Source organism: Paroedura picta, chromosome 1, assembly GCF_049243985.1.
Source record: "Paroedura picta isolate Pp20150507F chromosome 1, Ppicta_v3.0, whole genome shotgun sequence".
In the NCBI taxonomy this organism is placed as follows: Eukaryota; Metazoa; Chordata; class Lepidosauria; order Squamata; family Gekkonidae; genus Paroedura; species Paroedura picta.
Window position 1 is genome coordinate 135,172,481 of NC_135369.1, and position 26,334 is coordinate 135,198,814.

The 26,334-nt window shown below is 44.1% G+C and overlaps 2 protein-coding genes across 2 annotated transcripts in view; one reads left to right on the plus strand and one right to left on the minus strand.

Moving 5' to 3' along the window:
* The window catches only part of ANKRD6 (ankyrin repeat domain 6), an 87,081-nt gene extending 82,543 nt beyond the window's left edge, over positions 1-4,538 (minus strand). Inside the window, exon 1 of the mRNA XM_077304378.1 lies at positions 4,316-4,538. The gene's annotated coding sequence lies outside the window, so the exon portion shown is untranslated. The remainder of the gene's footprint in view (positions 1-4,315) is intronic.
* A 4,262-nt stretch (positions 4,539-8,800) lies between these two features.
* On the plus strand, positions 8,801-25,151 carry RRAGD (Ras related GTP binding D). Its single transcript, XM_077304485.1, has 7 exons — positions 8,801-9,212; positions 16,890-17,185; positions 18,431-18,630; positions 20,219-20,333; positions 21,307-21,449; positions 22,668-22,816; positions 24,534-25,151. Exons 1-7 carry the CDS (start codon positions 9,023-9,025, stop codon positions 24,683-24,685), a joined length of 1,245 nt encoding a protein of 414 aa, XP_077160600.1. The 5' UTR covers positions 8,801-9,022; the 3' UTR covers positions 24,686-25,151.
* The last annotated feature ends 1,183 nt before the right edge of the window (positions 25,152-26,334 follow it).

The window sequence follows — 26,334 nt, forward strand, 5'->3', positions numbered from 1 at the left end:
GGAACTGATTGTCATACATACAAAATAAAGAGAATCTTAACACCAAATGTCTCAAGAAGACCTTATTGAAGTCTGGAGGTTCGTATTAACCTCCTACGGGTAGATCCAGTGAAGTGCTTAGGCAAGGACTGTGGATCTTTCCGGTTGCCCTTTCCCCCAACAATCCCTCTGATCCTGGGAAAAGTTTATTCCCAGGGTCACGTGACCTGCATGGGGTAATAGCACATGAGTCAGCAGGCTGCATTGAGAAGGGGAAAGGATACAAGTGGGTTTTGCTGTGTGAAATGGCAAAATCTACTTGCAAACACTCACTGGATTGAAACTGCATTAGTTAGCATGTGTGAAAGCACCCAAAATCATCCCCCCTCTCTCTCCTCTCCCCCATTAATGCAGCTGTCCTGATGCAAGAAGAATAGGTCTGCTCCCTCTTTCGTCCACAAACTCACAAGGCTATTACTCCAAGCAGATGTTGTGACCTGGAAATCCTGCTGACCAATCACTGGACAGGAACCTTGTTCACCTTTGTAATTGCCCAGGCAATTCCAGTAAACTACACAAAGCAGGCCTTCTGTTTTTGCAGTGAGACTCTATTTACCTCTTGCCATTGGACTCAAATTCTTTTTAAAACTAGTACCTTCATCATCTAGTTATTGCTTACAAGAGCTGCATTTTTGCACTCCTTTGCACTATGAAGTTTAGCCATATTTCAAATGCATTCAACGTGCATGAAAAACCTCACATGCAAACAAGAGAGATGCTTAAGTCAAAGACTCTGCCAATCCTTAACACTATTTTGCTCCCTTATATATTTGGGAAACAGCCTCCTGGGAGGAGACAGTCCAGGTCCCTGCCCGTCCAGGTCCACCCTGATTGGCCCTCCCCCTCCAGCTCCCACCCTCTCTCCTTGCCTGATTGAAGCCTTGTGGCTGCGGCCTCCATTGTCGCTCACAAGGAAAGAGGCAGCGACGGGGCTTTGCGGCCTGCAGGTATGGTCCTGCTGGGAGGGAGCAGGATCGGGGGGGGAGTTTGAAGCCTCCCTGTGGGCCGCAAAGCCCCATCGCCACCAGCAGGGGGGGCATCCCACTCCCTTTAGCCTGCTTTGCGGCCCAAAGGGAGCTGTGGCTACCCTCTCATGCTCTCCCGCCAGCCGCCCCTTTCAAAGCCCATTTTTAAAATGGGCTTTGATACTAGTAAGGAATATTTCGCACCAGGAGGTACCACCTACGAGACAAGCCCAGCAGAGAGAAAACAACACACTGGTTGTCATTTCCGTGTCACAGCTAAACATCTTAAACACATTCTCTGAGAAGATCCTTTTTCTCTGAGGTTAGATGGAGGAGGCGAGTCTTGCTTTCAGACAGACAGCCTCCAAGCCAAAGCAACTGTTCAGCAGCAACAATCAACTACCCAAGGAAGACATAAACATGTGGCTTAATCCTAGTGACAAACCCTGGTTTCAACTCAGTTCCCATACCCACAGATGACACTATCAAAGGACCCAGCAACATTCACATACCATCATTCAACTGCACAGGGCCAGTCTATCCATGTAGCACATGCTACGGGCCCCTTGCTTTCAAGGGCCCCACGCAGTGTCTTCCCCCCCCATGGATTGGGGCCATAGCCTCTCTCCTCCCCCCTTCCCCCTCTTTAAGGACACTTGAAATGATACCCCTTTCCACTGGGGGGGGCTTCCACTCCCAGTCTGGCTGCTTCCACCACAATTGTACTCTGCTAGAACCCCACAAATCCTTAAACTCACCCTGGTGCTACAGGCCAATAAATCGATAAACCACTTCTGCAGGTGCACATCCTCTAATCATGCAGTGGTTCTCAATCTGGGGGTTGGGACCCCTTTCACAGTGGTCGTGGCAGGGCAAGCAGCTTGCCAGGGGGGGGGGTGCCATCCATACAACAGCCTTGCGCGGAAGATCGAGATATAGCATTCGTCTGTCTGGAGCAGTGCAAAAGAGCGAGATCGGCATGGTGGGACAAGAGGCAGAACTGAATTGAGAAACCCCGAGGGGGGGGGGGACAATTTATATACAATCATGAACAATGAAATTGTCAGTTTCGGTTTAATTTCTGTGAAAGAGCACTTGCATAATTTTATGGTTGGGGGTCACCACAACATGAGGAACTGTATTAAAGGGTCGCAGCATTAGGAAGGTTGAGAACCACATGCTATCACAAATTAGCAATACCCTTCTGTCATTTATTTTAGCCATACTGAAACATCCCTACATAAGCATGGGCAAATTCAAATGGGTAGCCATGTTGGTCTGAAGTAGCACAACAAAATCAGAGTTCAGTAGCACCTTTAAGACCGACAAAGATTAATTCAAGGCGTGAGCTTTTGAGTGCAAGCACTCTTCTTCATCTAATGTGACACATGCTATCACAAATTAGCAATGCCTTCATGCCTTGAATAAATCTTTGTTGGTCTTAAAGGTGCCACTGGACTCTGATTTTATTAAGAATGGGCAAGTCATTAAAGATGAAAACATTCAGAATCAGTTGGGGGGGGGAGAAGCATCTCAACCTTTCTGGATAGTCAGCAACAGACTTGAAAGCAGCAGTACTTCAGTAGAAGATTTTCAAAAGTAGATTCCAGCCAGAAGCTGAAGAATTGTGCAGGAACTGGTGTGTCTGTGTAAAGTGCTGTCAAGTCACGACTGACGTTTAGTGACCCCAGTAAGGGCTTTTAAGGCAAGTGAGAAGCAGAGGTGGTTTTGCTGTGCTTTCCTCTGTAGAGTCTTCCTTGGTGGATGAGCTCCCTGCAGAAATTCTGCCTGGAACTACAACTACAAAAAAGAATTGTTTCTCCTCATGGACCTACATACACCATCTTACTCTGGCAATAGATTTTGTTTTCCTTTGTGCTCTGCGATATTATGTATTGGTCAGAACATTGGACTAGGATCCGGAAGACCCAGGTTGAAGCCACCTCCTCCCTCCCCATCCTGGAAACTCACTGGGGGTTGAACTAAGGGTTCAACATCCCAGAGTCCACCATGGGGGCACAATACTATTAAAAATATCTATTGTTATAATTGTCATGGAGCGTTGATCACTCCAAGGATCATGGTGTGTGTGTGTGGATTAGGAGTTCCTGTCTCCCCCACTCTTGCCTCCATATACCTCCTATTCATTTTTGTGAGGCCTGCACAGGATTGTGAATGTTTCCATTATTAGAAAAAGAATTGGTGGTTGGGTTTGCCATCACGTTTGGAACAGTCCTATAAGGCAGTGGTCCCCAACCTTTTTCAGGCTGGGGACCAGCGGCAGCAGGGAGGGCGATTGCCCGGCTGCGCATTGCCGCGCATGCGCGTTTTCGTAAGAAACTTGCCGGGAAGTTTCTTATTGCAGGGGGGGGCGGGGAGAGGGAGCCGCGGCCCGGTGCCAGGGCCTTTGCAGCCCGGTGGTTGGGGACCACCGCTATAAGGGATTCACAAATGTAGAATAAGCTAATTTCTTACATGCAGCCATCTGGGTGACCTTGGGCTCGCCACAACACTGTTAAAGCTGTTCTGACCCAGCAGCAATATCAAAGGCTCTCTCAGCCTCACCTCCCTCATAGAATGTTTGTTGTGGGGAGAGGAAAGGGAAGGTGATTGTTAGCTGCTTTGAGATTCTTTCAGATAGAGAAAAACTGCATATAAGAACCAACTCTTCTTCCTCTTATTGCCTCTTTACATGAGCCTGGGCTGAGCCTTGGCACTTCAAAACACCCTTGTTGAATGGCTGGGTTACCTCCTTTTTTTAGATAATTTTTTAAACAAGTGGTGGGCTAGATCCCTGAGCAGTCACAGAAGGACCTGTTGTGGGAGGAAAGTCATAAAAGATGAGCCAAAAAAGGGCCTTGAAAAACTCCCCATCAACAATTGGCACCATAAGCACGATAGAATACTCTATTTCTACTTATGCACAGATGTGCATTTACGCATGTAAACTGGGATACACACATTTATTTTCTGTTTGCTTTTTGATCCTCGACAGATGGGCACTGTAGGTGGAATCCTGACTCGGATTAGTGTCTTTAAAACTGTGATGGGGCAGTGAAAAAGAGGGGCTACTACAGGTTGATTTACCGCCCCCCCTCTGCGGAAGACACGACCCGTGTTTCCCTGGAGCCTCACCCTCCGCCCTTGTTTACAATCTGCGCACAAGTGCAGGGGGCTGCGGTCAGCGAGCAGAGCCTCTTCCGCAGGATCTTACACACTCGACTTTCTCGGAGCTTCTCTTGAGAGCTGTAAGAGGCTGCAGCTACAACACGAAGAAGAGATACACGTATATATTAAAAGCGAAGTCCTACCTTTTCTCTCTCTCTCTCTCGCACAGCGCCTGCTATACACATCCCATCTCAAAACACGAACGACCCGGGAGAGGCCAGAGAAAAGAGTGGGGGGCGGGGGGGATGAGATCGTTGGAGTTGCCCCGGCAGGAGCGCTCAGTTTGGTCCTTGCTCCACCCCCGGTAAAGGGCTTGCAAAGTTAGAGCACATTCTTGAGCCGATATTCACTCCGCAGGTAACTTTGCCGGGGGGAGGGGGGGCTTCGCAGGATCGGCTTGATAACCCGCTGCCATAGTGCCATCTAGCGGCCCTGCCTGGAAATACATAGAAGGTAGTGGTGTCGCTCAGACTGGACTGATATCCAGAAGCTGGGGGTGTTATTGGGGCGGAGGTGGCCTCTAGCGGCAGCAACGGGGAAGAACAAAGGGAAACAAGAGGGGCACTGAGAGATCCAGCCAGCCTCCAGTACTAACGGAAGAAACGTGCATACACACAGAACCTTGTAGGTCATGACTTCTTTGGTTAGTAAAAAGGGCCTCGAAAAGCTCCAGCTTTTAAACAAACAATTAAACTTCGGACTTGCACTTTGTGGTAGTGTTTCTTACGCGTGCCGTTGAGACCTGCATCAGGAATGAAGTTGTAAAAGACTGCACTACCGTAGCAGAATATTCAAAACATCCTGCAAACAGATTATGCAACAGCAAGCAGAAAAGAAGAATAAAACATTTCTTCTGGCTGTGCTAGTTTTCTGTTTTCAGGAGTTTTAATGCAAAGGCACATTTAAAACTGGAATCCCTTGTTAGCTTTGGTTGGGAAACACCTGTAGATTTGGGGGGGGGGGGGCTTGGGGAGAGCAGAATGGTATAGCATCCTCCAAAGCAGTTGTTTCCTTCAGGGGAACTGAGCTGGATCACGTGGAGAGCAAATGTAATAGCAGGAGAACTCCAGATGCCACCTGGAGTCTGGCAACCATACCCTATTTGGATGCAGTGTGATCCACCCTCACCCTCTTGGCATTCTACCACAGCCTTTCCACTTAATTCTCTTGCCAGCCCCTCTGCTTAGAATGACAATGTAGGTCCATGGTTCAACAGCTTAGCACACCTAGTAGCTAAGTTTCATGGAATAACTGCAGAATTGACATCTCACCACTGAGAAGTCAGATGACTCAAAAGATTGCCAATCCACAAGGTGGCCAGGACCTCGGTTTAACTAAATCACATCTCCATCTCCGTAGCAAACAAACGAGTCCTTTGTTCAGCTGTATGGACATGAGTGCTGCAGTCCTACAAAACCTTTGGAGTAAGCCCCACTGAAGATGGGGTGGCTTTGTGTTAACAAATAGATAATCTGTCTGGACAAATATAGCTGTCAAGACCAAAAACCTTTTCATACAGAAGGTTTGTGTACTCAGAAAGAGGTCAGTAAAACTATGTATGTGAATATGAAGAAGAGGAAGGGGTCCTGCCTTTGACATGGCAAATTACAATTATTACCCGCCATTTGCCTGGATGGGCCAGGCTGGCCTGATCTCATCAGATCTCAAAAGCTACAGAGCTGTCCATCCCGGTTAGTGCTTGGATGGGAGACCACCAAGGAAGTCTAGGGTTGATTTGGAGATGCAGGCAGTGGCAAGCTCTCCCAATACATCTTGCCTTGAAGACCCCATGGGGATGACTACAACTTGAAGGCTCTTTCCGTTCCACTGGCCACTTACTATATCAGGAGATCGGACTTTTAAGAGCAGAGGGCAGGGCCTGGCTGTCAGTTATTCATTACTGGTTGAAACTACATCTCCAACCAGTAGGACTTGTACTTGCTTTTCTGCCAGTCAACCCTCAGCCCTGTTGGTGTATGGGGATAATTAACATACTCCTTGCTCTGGGACTGGCTCCTGACTCCTTTTGAGTTGCAGAATGAGACAGCTCTTCTGCCAAGGCCCTATAGCTCACTAAAGGTTTGGGAGGGGTTTTCTGAACTGACATAGATTACCTTTTCTAAATTCTGACTGGTATAGTATTCATTGAACTCAGACCCAGTCATTTCTAATTTTGAGGGGGATATATGACATAGTTCTAAGCAGCAACTCATTCTACCTATTAACCTTTTACAGACTTGCTCTTATCATCAAATTTTTTTTCTCTCACGAATGCATATTTTTGAAGCTGCATCAGATTACTCAAATGTATAACACTCTGAGGAGGAGGGCATCTTGATATGGGGCGATTCCTACCATTTGCTCAGGGAGACAGGACCAATTTTCACAACTTCCTGTCTGCCCAGGCCTGCCTCAACAGGGAGTGCAGTGTACTAACAAAGCTCCTCAGTTTTTTTAAACTTATTTCTCCTAAACATTTACCGCATTCTGCTGCACTGCCACCTGGTTTTTGGCTTGGGGCAAGTTGCCCTACCTCTTCCCATTTCCATGCGGGGGAGCATTTAGTCTGCTGCAATCATACATTCTTACAAATAAGATAAAAGCCCCTGCCTGGGGCATCCCCTCCCCCCCAAGACACAGTATTCAGGCAAGGGTGAGAACCTGGGCCAGGACAGCCTGATTTTCCACCTTTCAGATCGGACAGGCCCGACATACGCCCTGATGGGTCCCATGGCAAAAAAAGGGACCATAGATGTATCCATGTTTCCTTGCCATGGGGCAAATGAGGGCCTGAGTCAGGCCAGGCCTGGGACGGCCTTGGAGCAGCACTAACATCATCTAGATGGGAATTAGCCCTGTGACCAGACAAGTGGTGAATTGAGCCAAATTCTGAGTACAGAAATGATCCTAGTGATTTCATCCTTCCACCTTTATGAAATGAACAATGCTCATCCATCTCTGATTTTCATATATTTCCTTCACTATGTATCCCCCCAGAATTAACCATCCCCCTAATGGGGACCACATAAACAAAGTTTGTTATTCTAGTTTGGTCTTTGCATGTGTTAAACCCCTTTTGTTAAGCTGTATGCTAATTTGTTGCTCACCCTCTACCTCTATGTATGGACTGGTAACTTCCATTTCAGTGTATCTGAAGAAGTATGCATGCGCATGAAAGCTTATACCTTGAATAAAACGTCATTGTTCTTAAAGGTTCCACAGGATTTGAACTTTGTTTAGACCTGACAGTCTCCTAACCTCTCCAGCCTTTCTCTTTCTCTTCACACCTCCTCTCAGCTCTGCTGCTTCCTTTGTCCTCCAGATTTTTCTCCACTCCCCCTCTTCTTAATGGCCCTGTGACAGGCCCTGGAGACTTTGGAGGGATGTGGAAGAGATGCATTTCTCCCTTAGGGGGACACATACCCTCTTTTTCTACTATCTGTTTCTTATGGAGAGAGCTCACCTGGCCAGTCTAGCACAGAGTATAGCCAGAAGGCCAAGGCACAAAACCAAGAGTGCTTAAAAAGCATCATAAAAAAGCATGAAAACAGCATTCCAGGCACAAATGGCTTCTCACCAGTTTGACCCCTGGAGGCTACAATGGCATGCCAGGCTCTTCTGTTGGAGCCCCTGACCCAGATGGACTCCCTGATCACCAAAATAGATCTTCAAGGGGGGGGGGGGGATGAATGTTCCAGCACAAAGAAATCTCAGTTGCAACTGAGGTGGAATGTTGGGTGTAATAGCCCTGTTGCCTTTTCATATATTTCACTCAGAGTAATTTGAGGGAGGAGGAACCAGGATCATGAATCTACTAAAGCAGAATGCACGCTTTAGCTACACGTGTTTGTGTGTGTGCATGCACACATTTGTTTTTATAGACTGTGTGAACAAGTGTGCTACTAGCATGTCCCACTAAATAAAGTGAGGCTTGTTTCTGACTTAATATAAATATGATTGCAGTGTAAATGGTGCTAGAACTCCCCTCCTCTAGCTTCCATTGATGGGGCCACAGAAAAGCAAAACATAGCAAGCCCCTCCACATCGGGTCTGGATCCATCCTAGCTGGATTTTGTATTTATTGCTATTCAAACTGCTTTGGGAATCAATTGTTGCAGAAATGTGGGATTAAAATCTGAAACCTGTCCAGAATAATCCACTCCTTGATGTGTTTATGAATTGACTATAGTTAGAGATTAGTACTCAGTACCCATTAAAATACTAAAGTGATACAACAAGAGAGAAGGCTCCCAAGCTTTTCATAGTGGCTTCCAGCTTTCCATATCACACTTCTACCGTGGGACGCCAGCCATAATGCCCACTTCTGCACAACTATTGAAGATAAAAGAGCCCCCTGCAATTGCCATTGATCATGTACAGAGCATGCCCCCCCCCCATTATTAGCCATTGCTAGGCTACATACGTATGGGGCGTGCAAGTGGGGAAAGGTACCTTTTGGAGGGACTTCTCATCCATCCTTTTTATTTGGCAAATCTAGCGATGATCCCTCCCTCCCTCCCTGCTGTGGCACGCGGTCTGTGTGTACGCGGGCAAGTCCCCTCCCTCCAGTGCCAGGATTCTCGCTTCTCTACGCATACTATTATGTTACTCACTATGTGAGTGTGTGTGTGTGTGTCAGGTGACTTGGGTCACGCAGTTTCTCTCCTCTGGGAGGGACGCCGAGGCCTTGACTGACTTTCCTTTGAGAACTGCGGGGAGCAGGGGGAGGCGAAGGAGGAAGGCGCAAAGGAGGCCGTTTGCGTGGAAGCCCCGCGGGGCCCGACCGGCGGCAGGCGACTTCCCCCGGACTGCCTGCGCTTGGGAGGAGCAGCAGCAGCAGCAGCAGCAGCATGAGCCAGGTGCCGGGGAAGCCGAAGGAGCAGGAAGAGGAGGACGACGACGGCGGGGAGGAGGAGGAGGAGGAGGAGGAAGATGAAGAAGAGGAGGACGAGGAGGATGAGATTGTGGGACTAGGAGATTATGGAGACCGGGCGGAATCCTTCTCCGACGGCGACCCGGAGAGTGGCGGGGACGAGGCATGTAAGTGGCCGCCGCCGCCGCCGCCGCTGCACAGGAGTGGCGAGGAGGAAGAGGAAAGCCTCGTGACTCCGCTGCCAGTTCCATTGTTTTGGGGCGGGGTGAGCGGGAGTGGGGCGAAGAGCGGAGCCCAACGGAGCCCCCCGGCTGTTACGAGTGCTCGACGGGGCAACCTTGGGGGTGTGCGTGCGTGTGTGTGTTGGGGGGGGGTCCATTTGGGGAGCAGTTGGGAGGGCGAAGTTCGGGAACTGGGGAGAGGCGCCGTTGCCAGAGTCGCAAGGCATAAAACCACCAGGACTGTGGGATTCCTCTGGCCGACCCCCTTGAATTGGGGTACGCGGCTGTGTGGGCACAGATAAACCTGCCCCGCACCCTCCTCCCTCCGGCAGCTGTGATGGGGGGCAGAGATGGGGGTCGAGGGTGGCCAGCTCTCCCTGGAGATTCGGGGACAGAACCTGGGGAGGGGGGATATCATCACATAGAGCCGACTCTCCAGAGCTGCTCCAGGGTCACTGATCTTGGGGAGCAGTTGCAATTCAGGGGATCCCCAGCCACCCATTGGAGGTTGGCCACTCTACTTCTGTGGCAGTTTGAGCCAACAGCTGCAGTGTGTGTGTGTGTGGGGGGGGGGGAACACTAGCACATTTTCCTTCTCACCCTTTTGCTGGATAGCTGATGAATACACTGGAAACTGCTACCTTGGTGCTCAAATTAGTCCTGGAATCCCTCAGTCTTTCCAGATGCAAATAGTCTGGTACATCAGATCTGGGTGTAAGAGAATTGTCACCTACTGAGCAGCACTGGTGAGGCAAAGACTAATATGGGGGGATGTGGATGTGGGGATGGGTGGTGAGGTGAGTGAGTATTCTGGCAAAGAAATTAGGAGGTGAGGCATCTGGAGATGGGGGGGGCTGTGTGGGTTGGGATAAGTGTAGGTGGAGAAACTAGAGCAGGCAGGCAGAAGAGAGAGAGCTGATGAGAGCCAGAAGAGAGTTCAGTGAGTGAATAACATTGGGAGACTGGGTCATGTGCAGCTCTTAGTAATGTTTGGATGAGTTGGAAGAGTTGGATTCTGGGAATTGACTGCAGGTGTTCTGAAAAGCATTAGGCCACACCTGTGTGCGTGGTTAGTCGTTTGCCATTGCCTGCCTCTGTGTACCAACCCTGCATTCCTTGGGGGTCTCCCATCCAAATACTAAGCAGAGCCAGCTCTACTTAGTACACAAAATCTGGCTAGATCTATTTTGCCTGGGCTCTCTGGGCCTGGGTTAGTCATAGAGGCAGAAATACTGAAGGACTGAAGGTCTTGTGAGAGGTCCAACTAACTCAGCTGTGTTATTTTCTGACAGGGACCTGGTCTTGAGCTGAAATGTGTTGGGTGCTTTATGATAATATAAGTATACCTAGTGCTTTTATAGTACTGCATTGCCTCAATAAATTTTTGAACATCCTTGTGAGGGATAATTTAAACTTAGCCATCACATAACCTCTTGTTTGAGTTAGGTTGTTACGTGTGCTTAGTTAGCATGCCAGAAGCCAGTAGCCAGGGCAGATATTCCTCTGAAGCATTAGCATATGTAGTGGCTTTGTACAGGTAGCAGCCCAGTTCAAACACAGACCTGTGCAACTCCCATGGATCTATTGCCTCACTGGGGTCCCGTATAAACTGGCCTTGGATTAGAATAGTATGGCCATGAGTGCAAGAGCAAGAACTAGTGTTGGTTTTTATACCCCAGTTTTTACTACCCAAGGGAGTGTCAATGTGGCTTACAATCGCTTTCCCTTCCTCTCCCCACAACAGACACCCTGTGAGGTAGGTGGAGCTGAGAAAGAGAAAGGCCTGTTCTGTGAGAACTGCTCTAACAGCACTGTGACTAGCCCAACCCAGCTGGCTGCATGTGGAGGAAGAGTGGGGAATCAAACCCAGTTTGCCAGATTAGAAGCTGCCCTCTTAACCACTACACCAATATGGCCTTGCCTAGGAGATCTGAGCTATAATCCTGGTTCTTGCACCCCTGGCCCAGCCTTTCTCAACTTTTTAAAACACACCTGGGGCCCCTCCTCTTCACACTCCTTCCAGGCCCATCATTGGCTATCTTTTGGTGTGGGGAGGTCGACATGACATATATGATCATATCACCCAATATATGTTTAACAAATTTTAAAAATATATTAAAATTAATTAACTCTCACCCATTTAGGAAACCCTTTCCGGGCCATCAAGAAACTCCCGGGTTTCATGAAACCCTGGCTGAGAAACCCTGCCCTAGCTGTTGCTTCAGCTCGAATAAAGACTGATCTGATGAAGCCTGGCAGCATGTGTGCAAGGTTTGCTTAGAATGAGGCTTCCAGTCTGTCTTCAGTGCCAGGACACAGTAGCAGAGCACATGCAGCCTTTTCCTTGCTGTTCAACATCTACAACCAGCTCCTACACTTTTGAATTCTTGTGGGGGGAAAAACAGGCTTTCTTGTCCTAATATTCTGCTTAAAAAAAAGAATCAAGTAGGCCTTGAATATGGAAGGTGAAGCAAAGAGTAGCAGTAGCTGCCTCTGAGTAATGCAAGATCTAGCTTTGTAGGCAATCTAGTATTGTGTGGCCAACTGATTGAAGATCTTGGAGGAGAAAGTTAGACATTTAATACTGACAGAGCAGGAGGGAAACTGGGGTAGAGGGAAAAAATATTGATGTGATTAGTGGGGTATAATCTGTAGGAAAAAGCCATGCCAGCATAGGAAGCATATAAAAATCATAAGATCAGTGGCTGCTCAATTTATTGGTATTTATCACTATATTAGGACATGAAGTAGGGAAAGAAAAAGGATCAGCACGACAAATGTCAATGAAAAACTAAAGTGGGGAGAATTGCTTAGCTTAGAGATAAAAGTAGCTGAATGCTAGTTCAGAGGAAAAGTGAGAGAGTTTTAGTAAAGGTATTGAGGTCCCTGAAACAAAATTTGGATCTGAAGAGGAATCAATAAATGCTTCCCATTTTTTGTTGTGAACAGGTATTCACTATGCAGAACGAAGTGGATGCCTTTTGTAACCCTGGAGTTCTAAGGAAGCAACGAAGGCAGATTTTAGGCCCATAAAAGGCAACAGCTGTAGGGGGTTCTGTTTTTGGAGTTCTTTGCAGCTGTGAGTGTCAGTCCCCATATTACCAGGCTCTGCTCCAGTATCTGTCTTTATAGTTTTCATTGCCTGCGCACCAATATGATTGATTGTACAGAGAAACTAAGTTTATATGTGATTATTAATATTAAAAAGAGTAGCTCATGCCAGCACTTGTTGCTTTCCATAGAATATGAATGACTTCTGTTTTGGATAGTATTATGTTTTGTTTTACAGAGATGAGATAAAGGAAAGCCCTGACTTTCTGGAAAATTGGAGGGTTTTCTTAAATATGACCTTATTTAATGTGTTGTGCCTCAGTGTGATTAATTAAGTGCTATTGCTGGTATTTAGTACACCAAAGTAATCTCTGTCAAATTTGCACATGTTGCATTTGCAAGCAAAAATATTTTTTCAGCACAATTTCAGTTTTTTCATGAGATATTTTGTACCATGATTCAGTTGGCATACTAGTTTCAGTTGGCATACTAGTCGTATTCCTAGTTTCTTTCATGAATTGATTCAATAGTATGAAAATAATTCATGGTCCAGTTCTTTCTGCATTGTATTCCTACTGAGTGGGTAGCAAACTGACAGAAGAGGGGTCCAGAGTGCTTTGCAAAATCAGATTCCTGCACTCCTAAGCAGTCTGTCCTTCCTATATCAAGTACATGGCCCAAAGCCTTTAAAATTCCATATGCCATCACCACCACGTCTGTACATAAATGTGGATGTCTGAAAACTTAATCTCTATTGAATACTTGGGTAAAAGAGTAAAGGAAGACCCTGTACTTCCTGATCTTAAGGTTCAAAAAGAACCATAGCCAGAGTTTGGCACAGGAGGCAGATGAAGAAGCTTTGTGTTTATAATTCAAAACAAGATACAACCCAAGCAAACTGAAAACAAAACAGCATTTCCTTTTTAAGAGGTAGAAACTTGAGTGATGTTTTTTTAAGTATACAAATAGACAGCAGAAACAACTGTACAACAACTTGGGATCAAATGTACCTCCAGTCAGGGCTCAGCATTTTCTTAAAGTGTTCTTCATCCTTAGGTTGTAGCCTAAGCCAGGTTTTCTCCAACTTGGAGGAGAAATAGGGGTTCAGCTATGTTGTTTCCTTCTCCAAAGAGCTTCAAGTATTACTAACATCCCATAGTTCTGTTTTAGCATCTAACGTGGAACGATCCCAACCAATATTCCTTTTGAAGGTAAATCTATAATATTACGTGAGCTTTCCCTTTTTTTGTTCCCTGACTACAGGTGCAAGAAGTATGTACTTCTTTTCTGTTAAAGTGATACCGCTCTGTGTTCATCCTTCATGTTCCTTTTGAGTGCAGAGGAAAGGTGCATATGCAAGCACCTCCTGCTTATAGTGAGCAATTCATCACATGTACGTAAACAACATGTGCAGGAGAGCAAAGTTTGAGCCCAGTGGCACCTTTAAGACCAATGAAGTTTTATTCAAGGTATAAGCTTTTGTGTGTAAGCACATGTCTTCAGATACACACAAAAACGTATACCTTGAATAAAACTTTATTGGTCTTAAAAGTGCCACTGGGCTTAAACTTTGTTCTGCAGCTTCAGACCAACATGGCTACCACCCGAATTTCCCATTTGTAGGAATCTTTCTTCTAGTACTAGACACATGCACAAATATTCATATTTTTCATCTTATTGCTTTAAAAAGATGAACTTGGTTTCATATTCAATTCTTGACATATAGTCATATTTTTAATGGTTAACGTCTGGTACATAGACAAATTATCATCCCCAGAAGAATTATACCCTTCCTAGTCGATTGGCTTGTCCATGAACCCTGTGAAAAAAATGAACACGGTGCTTAAGGCAACTTTCTTCATCATAGTTGTCTGTCTTGATGTCTGGATCTTCTGTGGGAACTTAATTTTGAACTTTTTGGAAAACTTTTTTGCATCATTTTTTCCTATGTGCTTTCAGGGCTATTTAGAAAGCAACACTAAAGCCCATCTAATCCAGTGATTTGTGGTTCACAATTTATAGTTTGTAATTTATCTGATGAAGTGAGCTCTCCATCTCAAAAGTACAATGAAATCAATTTAATTAGACTTTAAGGTACCATTGTGCTACTGTCTTACTTTGGATTAATCTGTTCCGCTGAATATTTCTGGTAAAGCCTCAGAGGAGGAGCATGTCTCACAGCTTAAGTGCAGCTGTCCCGCCCCTGAGTGCCTCCTCTTCCAACCGGCTTGCCTGTCTGTTCAGTTGGCAGCCAATCGCCTTCCGTTCCCCACCCCTGACCACCCCCTCCTCCTTTCACTTCCCTATGAGGCTTGGAGGCCGCATATCCCTGCCGCATGAGAGTCCTAACAGCTGCCTGCAGCCTTTCCAGATCCTGAGGGGAGAGGGAGGCCATCTGCAGAGTTCTTCCACTTCACACCCCCTCCCCCTAATCTAGCACCCGTTGTATTCCTGAATGCAACAGCCTTGGCCCCTAGTATAATATAAATAATTCCTCAGTATAGATTATTCTTGTGTGCCTTTAATGTACATTTTCCATGGTGCTGTGTTGTTCCTTTCTGCAACTGAAATGAGCAATATGCTGTCAATGAGGCCATAAACTCCTCATGAGCATTTGTTTGGCTGTTATTGTGTCATGTAAAGTTAAGGTACTTACTGTGCCTGAAAGTTACTACGGATATTTGGGAATTTCATGTAACTAGTTAAACTGTCCTAAAATTAACAATGTAAATACTTCAAGAAAATACTTCAAGAAAGAAGAGCTGTGTTTTATACCCTGCTTTTCACTACCCAAAGGGGCTCCCAATCATCTTTCCCATTCTCTCACCACTGCAGACACCCTGTAAGGTAGGTGGGGCTGAGAGACCTCTGCTCTGCAAGAACAGCTCTAAGAGAACTGTAACTAGCCTAAGGTCACCCAGCCGGTCTGCATGTGGAATCAATACCAGTTCTCCAGATTAGAGGCTGCTGTTCTTAACCACTACACCAAGTTTACTTCTGCTTTCCTTATTTGCTGCAGAGGAAAGCTTAAATCTAAACACTCTTCTGTGTCTCACTGTGTTTGTTATGCTATACAAGGATACCAAATACGATACCTGAGTTTAAACTATACCACTTGACAATAAAGATTGGCCTATTGAAATAACTCTCAAATTTTGTTTGAAATGGCGCAGTCTAGACACAGGCTTGCCACCTAATGTTTGTGAGAACTAGGCATTACTGAGCAGTAAGTTTCACTTAATATATTGGCGGACTCTATCAAAGTCATGTGCATAGGATCAGGGCATTACCCCCTTGCTGTAAGCTGCTTCTGAGTTACCAGTTGGCAGCAAGCAAACAGCTGCCCATAACTGTTTCAATGTTTAAAGTCTCTTACGTCTTGTAGCCTGTGTATGCATTAGTAAATTCTGTGTGCCTTGAAAGTATACATTTTCCAGCTGCAGTTTTAAAAAGATGGGGTAGAGATTGAAATCACAGGTATTCAAATTGTATCCAATTCCAAGAGAATACATTGGATCCAAAAGACCACAAGTGGAATTCTGCTTATGAATTCTTCTCCTTCCTGCCGTAACTTTCTTTGGTCCTCCAAAGTGGTTACTGGGACTAGGGAACTCTCCTGAGCAGCATGGGGTCATGTGGAGTCTGCAGTGGGAAGGCAGAATTGGCAAAATGGCCTTGAACTGAACAGAAGATGGGATTTGGATCCTGCATGATGTAGTTTTAGATGTATTTCTTTATAACTCAAGAACAGTTAAGTAGTATTTTTGTTAAGGTTTTCCTTTTGCATTTTACTGTTTTCCTACATGTAATGTCTGATCCAGCATAGAACCGGGTAGAGTTGACAACTGACTTAAAGAACATTGAATCAGCTATGTGTCTATATCTGACTTGTTAATTAGCCAATTACATTTTAGTGGGTGTATTATCAGCATTTTTAGTATAGGTACCTTTCTGAGATATTAAAGAGTACAGGAGACATTAAAATTTATTAAACAAAATATAGCATTCATTGTTGAAAGGGCAGACCTATTGCAATAACAAACCGGAATAAAAATAGCTCCAAAATATGCTTATCACTTCATCAACCAAAGCTTTAACAGACCAATGTAGCAATTAAAGTCTAAAGTCCTATAAAATAACATTCTAAGTCAGGGGTAGTCAAACTGCGGCCCTCCAGATGTCCATGGACTACAATTCCCATGAGCCCCAGCCAGCAAACGCTGGCTGGGGCTCATAGGAATTGTAGTCCATGGACATCTGGAGGGCCTCAGTTTGACTACCCCTGTTCTAAGTCAATAAACATCATGAAACTGTGTTATTAGCAGGGTCATTTAAATTAATTGGTTATTCTTTGGCTTGTCTTTTTAACCAGCAGGTGGTGCTAGAATATAGCTTGAAAATGATACTGTGTTAGATAATTAACATTAATTCACAGATGTCTTGCATGGGAGCAAATTCAAATGAAATTTTAAAGTGTTGCTTCAGAAAAAGTGTGGAAGAATTGAGATACACGATGAATCAACATATTTTTATTAGTGAAGTATGTACTCTACAAGTAATCGTTCCCTTCAGTTCTAGATTTCAATGATCCCTTCAACACTGAAGTCAAACCAAGAATCCTGCTCATGGGACTGAGGAGAAGTGGCAAATCTTCCATTCAGAAAGTTGTGTTTCATAAGATGTCTCCAAATGAAACTCTGTTCTTGGAGAGCACTAACAAGATCTGCAGAGAGGATGTTTCCAATAGCTCCTTTGTAAACTTTCAAATATGGGACTTTCCTGGGCAAATTGACTTTTTTGATCCGACCTTCGACTATGAGATGATATTCCGAGGCACTGGAGCACTGATATTTGTTATTGATTCTCAGGTAAGGGGAAAGGTTAGAATGACTGGGATGTTTTTTTTAAAACTCTTCTTACTGTTTAGTTTCACATTTGATCATTTCAGTAAATTGAATATTACATTCATCACATAAGAACTGGAAGAAAATTGCCATGTTTGGGAGAGGCAGTGACCCTTGGCTGGCAATCCCTAGGAGCATTCAGGGGATGGAGGCTTGAATCCTCACTTCCTGCTCCATAACAGGAAGTGACATCCAAGTGTTGATCGATGCCATTCCCTCCCTCCAATTTCCACCCTTCTGCCACTCCACCGAGCAATGGCAGGGAAGAGGGAACATGCAAGGAAGTGCCCTGCCAGAACCAGGTAAGTAGCAACCGTAATGACAGAACATCTGTTTTGCATGCAGAAGGCCCCTGGTTCAATACTGTCTAAGGCCCTGGAGATCCACTCCTTGTCATAGTAGGCAATACTGACCTTCATGAACTTGATCATTTAAGTTTGATTCAATATGGAGCAGTTTCATGTGCTCATGTATGGCAGTTGAACCCAATGATCTAAGCAGGAAAGCGATAAAATGTAAGGACACTACTGTGATCTGCCATCTTTTCACTATACAATGTAGATGATGATACAGAATTGCCAGTTGAGAGTGGTCAGCTTACTACAATGATAGAAAGGTTCTAGGTAAGAAGCTCAATTTCATGCTTAGCTGCATAATCATGAGGGGTAGCTCTTGCTGGTTTGTGCCATTTGATACGGCAGGTATAGATCAGTAGAAGAGATGCAGCTAAAATCCTTGTTCATTTTCTGTGTGCAGGAAGCTGTGAAAAGGAGGAACTCTTATCTGAAGTGTTATAGTCTGGCAAGAGATGTGCGACACAGTTATGTAAATTGTATAGTTCCATTTAGTGATTGGTGAGTTGTCGAAAACAGCCATCATAGGATGCCAGTTGAAAGCTATCGTGAATATAGCATTTTTAATAGCATGCTCTGCTTAAGAATAATGAAAGATAGTAGAAGAGATCTGTAGGCTCAAACCCTTATAATGCTGCAGTTTTAATCCAGTGCAGGGAGACATTTGCTTGCATAAAGAAGTTTTATGCAGGTCAGGAAAGCCATTAAGCAGAGTGGTTTTGTAGGGACTTCCCAGTATGCTGAAGCATGGACATTTATAAAAAGGTGGTTTATAGTGATAACATAAAGTGTGAAAATCTTAATTCCTCGTTAGTTTATAAAACTGAAGCTTTATCTGATGTATTTCTGTTTGTAGGATGACTATATGGAAGCATTGGCTAGACTGCATCTGACTGTGACAAGAGCATATAAAGTCAATCCAGACATAAACTTTGAAATATTTATTCATAAAGTAGATGGCTTGTCTGATGATCACAAGATTGAAACGCAAAGAGACATTCATCAGAGGGCAAATGATGATCTTGCAGATGCAGGACTGGAAAAAATCCACTTGAGGTGAGCAGATGGTAGTAATTTATACAGCCTGTGAAGTAAAGTTATAAGAACTATATATACTGCACAACAGTAAAGCCAGTAATCATGCCAAGTTCGTGTACGTTCTTTACAAACAACAGTTGTTAGCAGTGACACACATTGGAAAAATAGTGGTCACCTCACCAGAAAACTTGACTCTGTTTTCCAATATGGCTTTTATTTTGCTATTTCCTGTGCTTGGAATCTTCAGATATTTAGTTCTATATACTAATCATAGAATAATAGAGTTGGAAGGAACCTCCTGGGTCATCTAGTCCAACTCCTTGCACTCTGCAGGACACTCACAACTCTATCACTCAACCACTAACCTGCCACCCCTTAAGGCTTCACAAAATCAGCCTCTCTGTCAGATGGCTATCCAGCCTCTGTTTAAAAATTTCCAAAGATGGAGAACCCACCACCTCCTGAGGAAGCCTGTTCCACTGAGAAACCACTCTAACTGTCAGGAACATCCTCCGGATGTTTGGATGGAATTTCTTTTGAATTAATTTCATTCCATTGGTTCAGGTCTGTCCCTCCGGGGCAAGAGAGAACAACTCTACTCCATCCTCTATATGGTAACCTTTTAAATACTTGAAGATGGTTATCAGATCCCCTCTCAGTCGTTTCCTCTCTAGGCTAAACAGACCAAGCTCCCCCAACCTTTCTTCATATGTCTTAGTGCCCAAACCCCTCACCATCTTTGTTGCCGTCCTCTGGACACGCTCCAGCTTGTCTACATCCCTCTTCAACTGGGGTGCCCAAAACTGAACACAGTACTCCAAGTGAAGCCAAACCAGAGCAGAGTAAAGCGGTACCATCACCTCCCATGATCTGGACACGATACTCCGTTTGATACCTATTACTAGAGATCTTTGGTCAATCACATCAGCCCTCTTAAAATGCATAGCTTAGGACCTTGGAGTATAATTTTGACATTTATTGCAGAAGTATAAAGGTAAAGGTATCCCCTGTGCAAGCGCCGAGTCATGTCTGACCCTTGGGGTGATACCCTCTAGCGTTTTCATGGCAGACTCAATACAGGGTGGTTTGACAGTGCCTTCCCCAGTCATTACCGTTTACCCCCCAGCAAGCTGGGTACTCATTTTACCGACCTTGGAAGTATGGAAGGCTGAGTCAACCTTGAGCCGGCTGCTGGGATTGAACTCCCAGCCTCATGGTCAGAGCTTCAGACAGCATGTCGTTGCCTTACCACTCTGTACCACAAGAGGCTCTTTGCAGAAGTATACCAGGTGGCAAAACTAAAAAAAAAAAAAACAACTTCAGGGAATGTTATAGTCCAGAATGAACATGAGTCCTGGTGTTGGTAACACCAATATTAAAAATGCAGTTGATAGAAATCAAGGGTTAGCAATTGGAAGGAATTTTTTTTAACACTTTAAAACCTTGTATTCATTTTGAATCTGACTTCTCGATATTGTAAAGAAGGACTTAATAAAGCGTAAACAAAGTACAAACTTTCTATCACTTTATCATACTAGATATTTTTAAAAGGAGTTTCTGTACTTACTTATTACAAATTAATTAATAATGCTATTTCCTTTCCCAGCTTTTATTTAACAAGCATATATGACCATTCTATATTTGAAGCATTTAGTAAAGTGGTACAGAAACTGATCCCCCAGCTTCCAACACTGGAGAATCTGCTTAACATCTTTATCTCGGTAAATACTTTTTCATATGCACGTGAAAGGTACAACAATGGCTTTTGTTTTTACCTTTATTTCAATTGTTGGGGCTATTCCAATGGCTCAAGAATAAATGCTCAGGAAATCTGTTTAGTCTTGTGGGTGTTGGTCTTGGATTCACTGGAGGATTTCCACAGGTGGAGACGAGTTTTTCACTGCCCCCCCCCCCCGTCTTCCCACTTCATCGTGTTCCCGGGGATCTCTCATCCAAGAGGAGCAACTTTTTGTGGTGCATTTTGGGCTTCATCAGGAGAGGGAACTTTCTGGTTGATCCAAGGCACAACATACATATGTTTACATTGCCATCCTAAGCAGAAGTGGAGTTAGTGATTTAACTCCTTTGAAAAAGAATGCCAGTTCCACTTGGATGGTTTTTTGGCTCACAATCTATGCAGACAGTCCAGCAACAGTCAGTCATAGCTCAATTCCAGTCATGTCTTTGGGAGTTGTGTTCAGTGGGACTTAGGATCAAGCTAGTGGTGAAGGAGGCATCTCTATCAATTTGGGTCCTCCTGTTCACACACAAAATGAAAATAGGTGATAACTTTGGTGTGCGCAGATTAACAGAACTAGATTCTGTTCCTCTCAATTCTTTCTTTGTAGTACTTTATACCTTGAAGAGTTTTCTCTCCACTTGGTTCGCTTCTGCTTTGAAACTGAGCTGGGACAAATCTTTAAGCTGAAATGAGTGAGAGGGTCTAGAATGACCCTCACCATCTGCTTCACATATGAATCAAGACACCAGTTCTTTCCTGTGATGTCTGGATTTGTCTTTTGTTATGATTATTGTTTGCAAGTGTCTGTATATTGAAGAAATCACTCCCAGTTAGGTTATTTCACCGGTATCTACCTGCTGTCAACATGCCTGGAAGAAAAGTACATACAGTCTTTTCCATCTAAATATTAGGTTCCTTCTAATGAAGTTTATATTCTTCCCTTTTGTTTTCAGAATTCGGGAATTGAGAAAGCCTTTCTCTTTGATGTAGTCAGTAAAATATATATTGCAACAGACAGTACCCCAGTGGACATGCAAACTTATGAGCTCAGCTGTGATATGATAGATGTTGTTATCGACATTTCCTGTATCTATGGGTAAGTAAAGTGTTTCTGGGCCATATTCATGTCTCCCAGCGATCTGTTGAGGTTTTTGTCACTGCATATTATTATTATTTTCAATATATTGACAGCACCCTCCCAATTGTCAGACAGTGTTGTCATATAAATTTTATATCTCAACTCTTGTAAGAGATCACTATCATGAACAGAACATTGAACACATCAGTGGAAAACCTGCAGTCCTGTTAGGTGTGCAGAGCTGGACAAACAAGGGGAAGCTCTTATTCATCACACTGCATGCTTCAAAATGGGCTGATCGAGTAGAATGCTTAGATAGAGGAAGACTCGTTACAAAAAAACAAACCGAAAGATCACACCTTTCTCTTGTGAACCTCTGTATATATGCCTTGGTGTGGTTTTGCAGGGATAGCATATAAAAGGTAAACAATAGTGTGCCATTGCCAAGCCTGTAGGTTATCTGTCCACCTGGGCCACCCGTTGGCCTAGTGGGATGTTCTGAATAATGTTTCCTTGCACCCTTGAAATCTCTGTTGTAGCTCTACCCACTTCCTAGCTCTGCTGGATTAGACCAGTGGTCCATCCAATCCAGCATCCTGGATTCCATAATGGTCCATAATTTCTTTCTGGAGGGTCATAAGGAAGATGGAAAGGCCAAGACCTTCCATTGAGGGCATTAGGATTCAGATGTTGATTGCCTCTGAACATGGAGCTTCCCCTCAGTCACCATGGCTCATAGCCACTGATAGACCTATCCTCCATGAATCTGCCTGGTTTTGTAGTTATCACTACTTCTTCTGGCAGCAGATTCCACATTTTACTCTCAATACAGATGTTGCTTGCAGTTGAAATGGTTGAGGTTTGAGGAGAGAACCTGTGAGTATCATATTGGATGACATGTGAAAGTGCTCTGAATGATTGCACTCATCTGTCACTGACTTACCATGTTGCAGATGGAAATTGAATTAGTGTGGCCTTCTGTTGGCTGAAAATAGTGATGGAATGCTATACTCCCAAAACATCATGTAAACAGCTTATCTCTATTTATGATGCTTTCACAACTTGTTCTACAGCACATTTCAAAGCTATAATTTTGAAGCACGAAATTCTTAATTGTATATAGTCTTAGAACCAAAATAAGACCTTTCACTCTGGAAGAGGTAAATGATATGACTTTTCCTCCGTCTTAACTCCCACCCCCAAAATCATCCTTGCCCCAAAACTATTCCTGTTTAGGCTCAAAGAAGATGGTGGAGGAACCCCATATGACAAAGAATCAACAGCAATAATAAAACTAAACAATACTACTGTCCTGTATCTAAAGGAAGTGACAAAGTTCCTTGCTCTTGTTTGTTTCGTCAGAGAAGAAAGCTTTGAGAGAAAAGGTATTTAAATTCTTCATTACTTATCTGTAACACTGTAATATCCAAGATGCTTCTGAGTTCATAATTATTTATGTCACATAGTGAAGTGATATGTTGGCTTGTTAGATTCACTTGCTGGCTTGGATTATCTAAGGAATGCAACTTTCTCTGACGGCCCTGATAACAGTTGTCACAAGTGGGAGGAAACTGCTTCCTGAAGGCAGAGTTGCTAGCCTTTTTTGATTACTCCTTGTGGATAGGTTGAATGGCTGTGCTTGAGGGACTTTCTTCAACAGCAGTGACTCAGCACAGTAATTTCATTTCTTCAACAGCCTTTCTGATTTATCACCTGTTTCTTTGGTAGGGAGTGTCCCTTTGCCACTGGTTGTATTGGAGCGGGCTCTGCTTCACACAAAGCTGACCCCACACATGCACGGTCTCTTCATGATTCTCCTTTCAAGGAGTGGGAAAAGCCACTGGGATTCTGTGCTCAGGCCAAGCAGTTCCCGAGTCACTCCAGTCTTGTCTGGACAAGCAGAGTGTTGGTAGCAATAGCTGCAGGGCAGGCCCTTTGCCTGGGATTGTAAACTACAGTTTGGAAAAAGCCTGGAGATTTGGAGGGTCCTCAGTGGACTATAATGCTGTAGAGGCCACCCTCTAAAGCACTCGTCTTCTCCAGGGGAACTAATTGTGTAGGCTGAGAATCATTAGTAAGTCCAAGAAAACTCCAAGCTCAACTCAGAAGGAGGCAACCCTACCTTCACCTTCCATCCCCACTGCAGCCTAGACTTGAGCATGTAGGACTTGGCTGCAAGAGTGGGGCACAGGATACTTCAAAGGACATGGGCATGTTCCCCTGCCAGAAGATGCCCCCTTTTACCTATCCTGTAGGGATTCCTGCACTTTAAAATAAAAGGCTACCTCAGTGATATCCAAGCAGTGGGAACATTTAATAGAGAAATGGAGATTGGAGAGCATTGAACAATTCCACAGATACCATCTTGCTCATCTCCTGTATGTACTCTGTAGTGTCTTGAATGAAAAATGCTTCCTCCTTGGCTTTATTACAATAAACTGCCTCCACTAAAGTAATCCAAAAGCATTTGTTTTTTATAAATAGTGCTACCTAGGTGCATTTCTTTTCCAGTCTGGCAGTGTCCCTAAATACTAGATGCTCAAAGGAACTAGATGTACCATGGGGTCTTCAGTACAAAAGTAAGATTAGAGTCCAGTAGTACGGGGAATGGTAGAGGACAGGAAGGCCTGGAGGATCATTGTCCATGGGGTTGCCATGGGTCGGACACGACTTTGCACCTAACAACAAGAACTAAGTACTTTAAAGACCAAGAAGATTTCCAGGGTATAAGCTTTGAAGAGTGAAAACTTTGTCATGTGTAGCATCTGATTTACTTTTAAAAGCTTATACCCTTGGAACCTTGTTGGACTTCAAGGTATTCCTGGACTTGAAAGATGAGACTGTTAGAGCAACTTGTAAGGACTAAAGGATCATTCCCTCTACTATGTTTTTGTGCCTCAATTTTATCTCCTAAGTTTGTCTGTTTATATACAAAAGAGGTCCCTGTATGGTCTTCTGTATTCAATAAAGTTATTCCTCCAGAATTCACTCATTGTACCCAGGAGTCAGTTCAAGTGAATGGTGTAAGCAAAGCAATACAAATACAGAGGATAATTTTGAAAAGTTCACTTTTCTTGTGGTTTGGTTTTGTTATTTCCTTAGGATTGATAGACTACAACTTCCATTGTTTCCGAAAGGCTATACATGAGGTATTTGAAGTAAGAATGAAAGTAGTGAAGACACGGAAGAATCACAACCAGATGCAGAAGGCTAAGAGGGCCACTCCTAATGGCACACCTCGGATGCCACTCTAGGTGATCTTCTTATGTCACTTGTAAGACTTCTTGCTTCAGGTAGTGATGCCATCAAGTTCCACAGCCAGAAGATCAGGACGTGATATTCTCTGAACATGGATTTTTATACACTATGACCCAAATTGTATCTCTATCTAGTTGTTCCTATTAAGAAATATCTGGCCAAGCTGTGTGCACTCTTTTCATGTTTCATGATGAAATTGGACTGCTGATGAACTAAGGTGTGCTATTTTCAGTGCCACTTCATGTATTTGGTTGGGTAGAATGTGTACAGTTGTTTCTCTATATGCTGCATACGAATGATTAAACAATCACAACCAATAGATAACTTTTTACAAACTTGAGAGGGTTAATATTCATGCCATACATATATATATTTATTTATATGTGTGTATATATATTTTCCAGTTTGTAAACTGAAGTTTTATTTTGGAGTACAATGGCAATAAAGAAATATTTCTTGGAAGTGGTTATTTTACAGAAACTGTTTTTGGGCCAAATGCTACGTGGATTTCTCTGTCGTAATGTCTTCTCCATTCAGCACATGTAGTCCTTGGCATTTTTATAGGACACTTGAGAAATGAGAAATGCAAACCTGCAACACTTCACAATACATGATGGAATAAGAGCACAAGCAGGAAGAGCTGTCCATCCTTTTACTGTGTTTCTATTCTATCCCCACTTTCCTGGTGAAGATCCCCAGGGGTTCCTCATTCCAGCTACCTGCACACAACCAGAAAGTGAAAGATGTAGTAACTGGTCACTAGATTCCCTCAGTTCTATCAGCTCCCAGAATCCTCCTGCCTCCCCCCACAAGGGGCTGAGACTCTGGCAGTGCCAGCAGCAACTTAGCAGGCCCAGGAGGCAGCAGTGCTGGCAGCAAAGAAGCAAGAACAAGGATATACTCTTAGGCTCCAGGCAACAGCACCTCTCTCCATCTGAGCCCCCTGCATCTGCCCACATCCATGCATATCCCAATGTTGAAATGCCCTCCTCCTCTTAATGGCCTACAAGGCACAAGTTCTCAAGCACTGGTTGCAGAGTTCAGGTGGCTCTCATCTCCCTGATGCCCACCCTCCCACTTCCATCACCTGTTATGCATTAGCATTGGGACTGTACGCACAGCCTCTGTCATCTGTCAATTAAGGTAATATCTAGTTGCTCGCCAGCCCAATAAAAGACCTGGGCCCATTCTGCACACATAATATAATGCACTTTCAATGTGCTTTGGCAATTTGATTTTCCTGTGCAGAACAGGAAAGTCTACTTCTAAAGTGCATTATCTATTGTGTGCAGAATAGGCTCTGGACAAGTCAGTGTAGGCTCATTGGATGTATGTTTGACACCCGTAGCTTTCTGGTTCCATTTCTTAGAGCTGACAATGAAAAATGTTCATGGGGGAGGTTCAAGATTTTACTTAGCAGAAACCACATAATTCCTTCTTGAGAATTAAGTGTTGCCCAATCAGGCAACACTATAAAGCTACAGTTGGAACTAGTTAATTCACATTTAATTCATTTAATGTGCAATGGTGGTAACGTAGAGGAAAGTGATTCAAGAGACATATCGCAAATCACAAAAGTGATTCAAGAGCCTTACAAAAGACTTTTGAGAAGATATCATAAAGATTCCTCCTGAGTAAGCTTAGC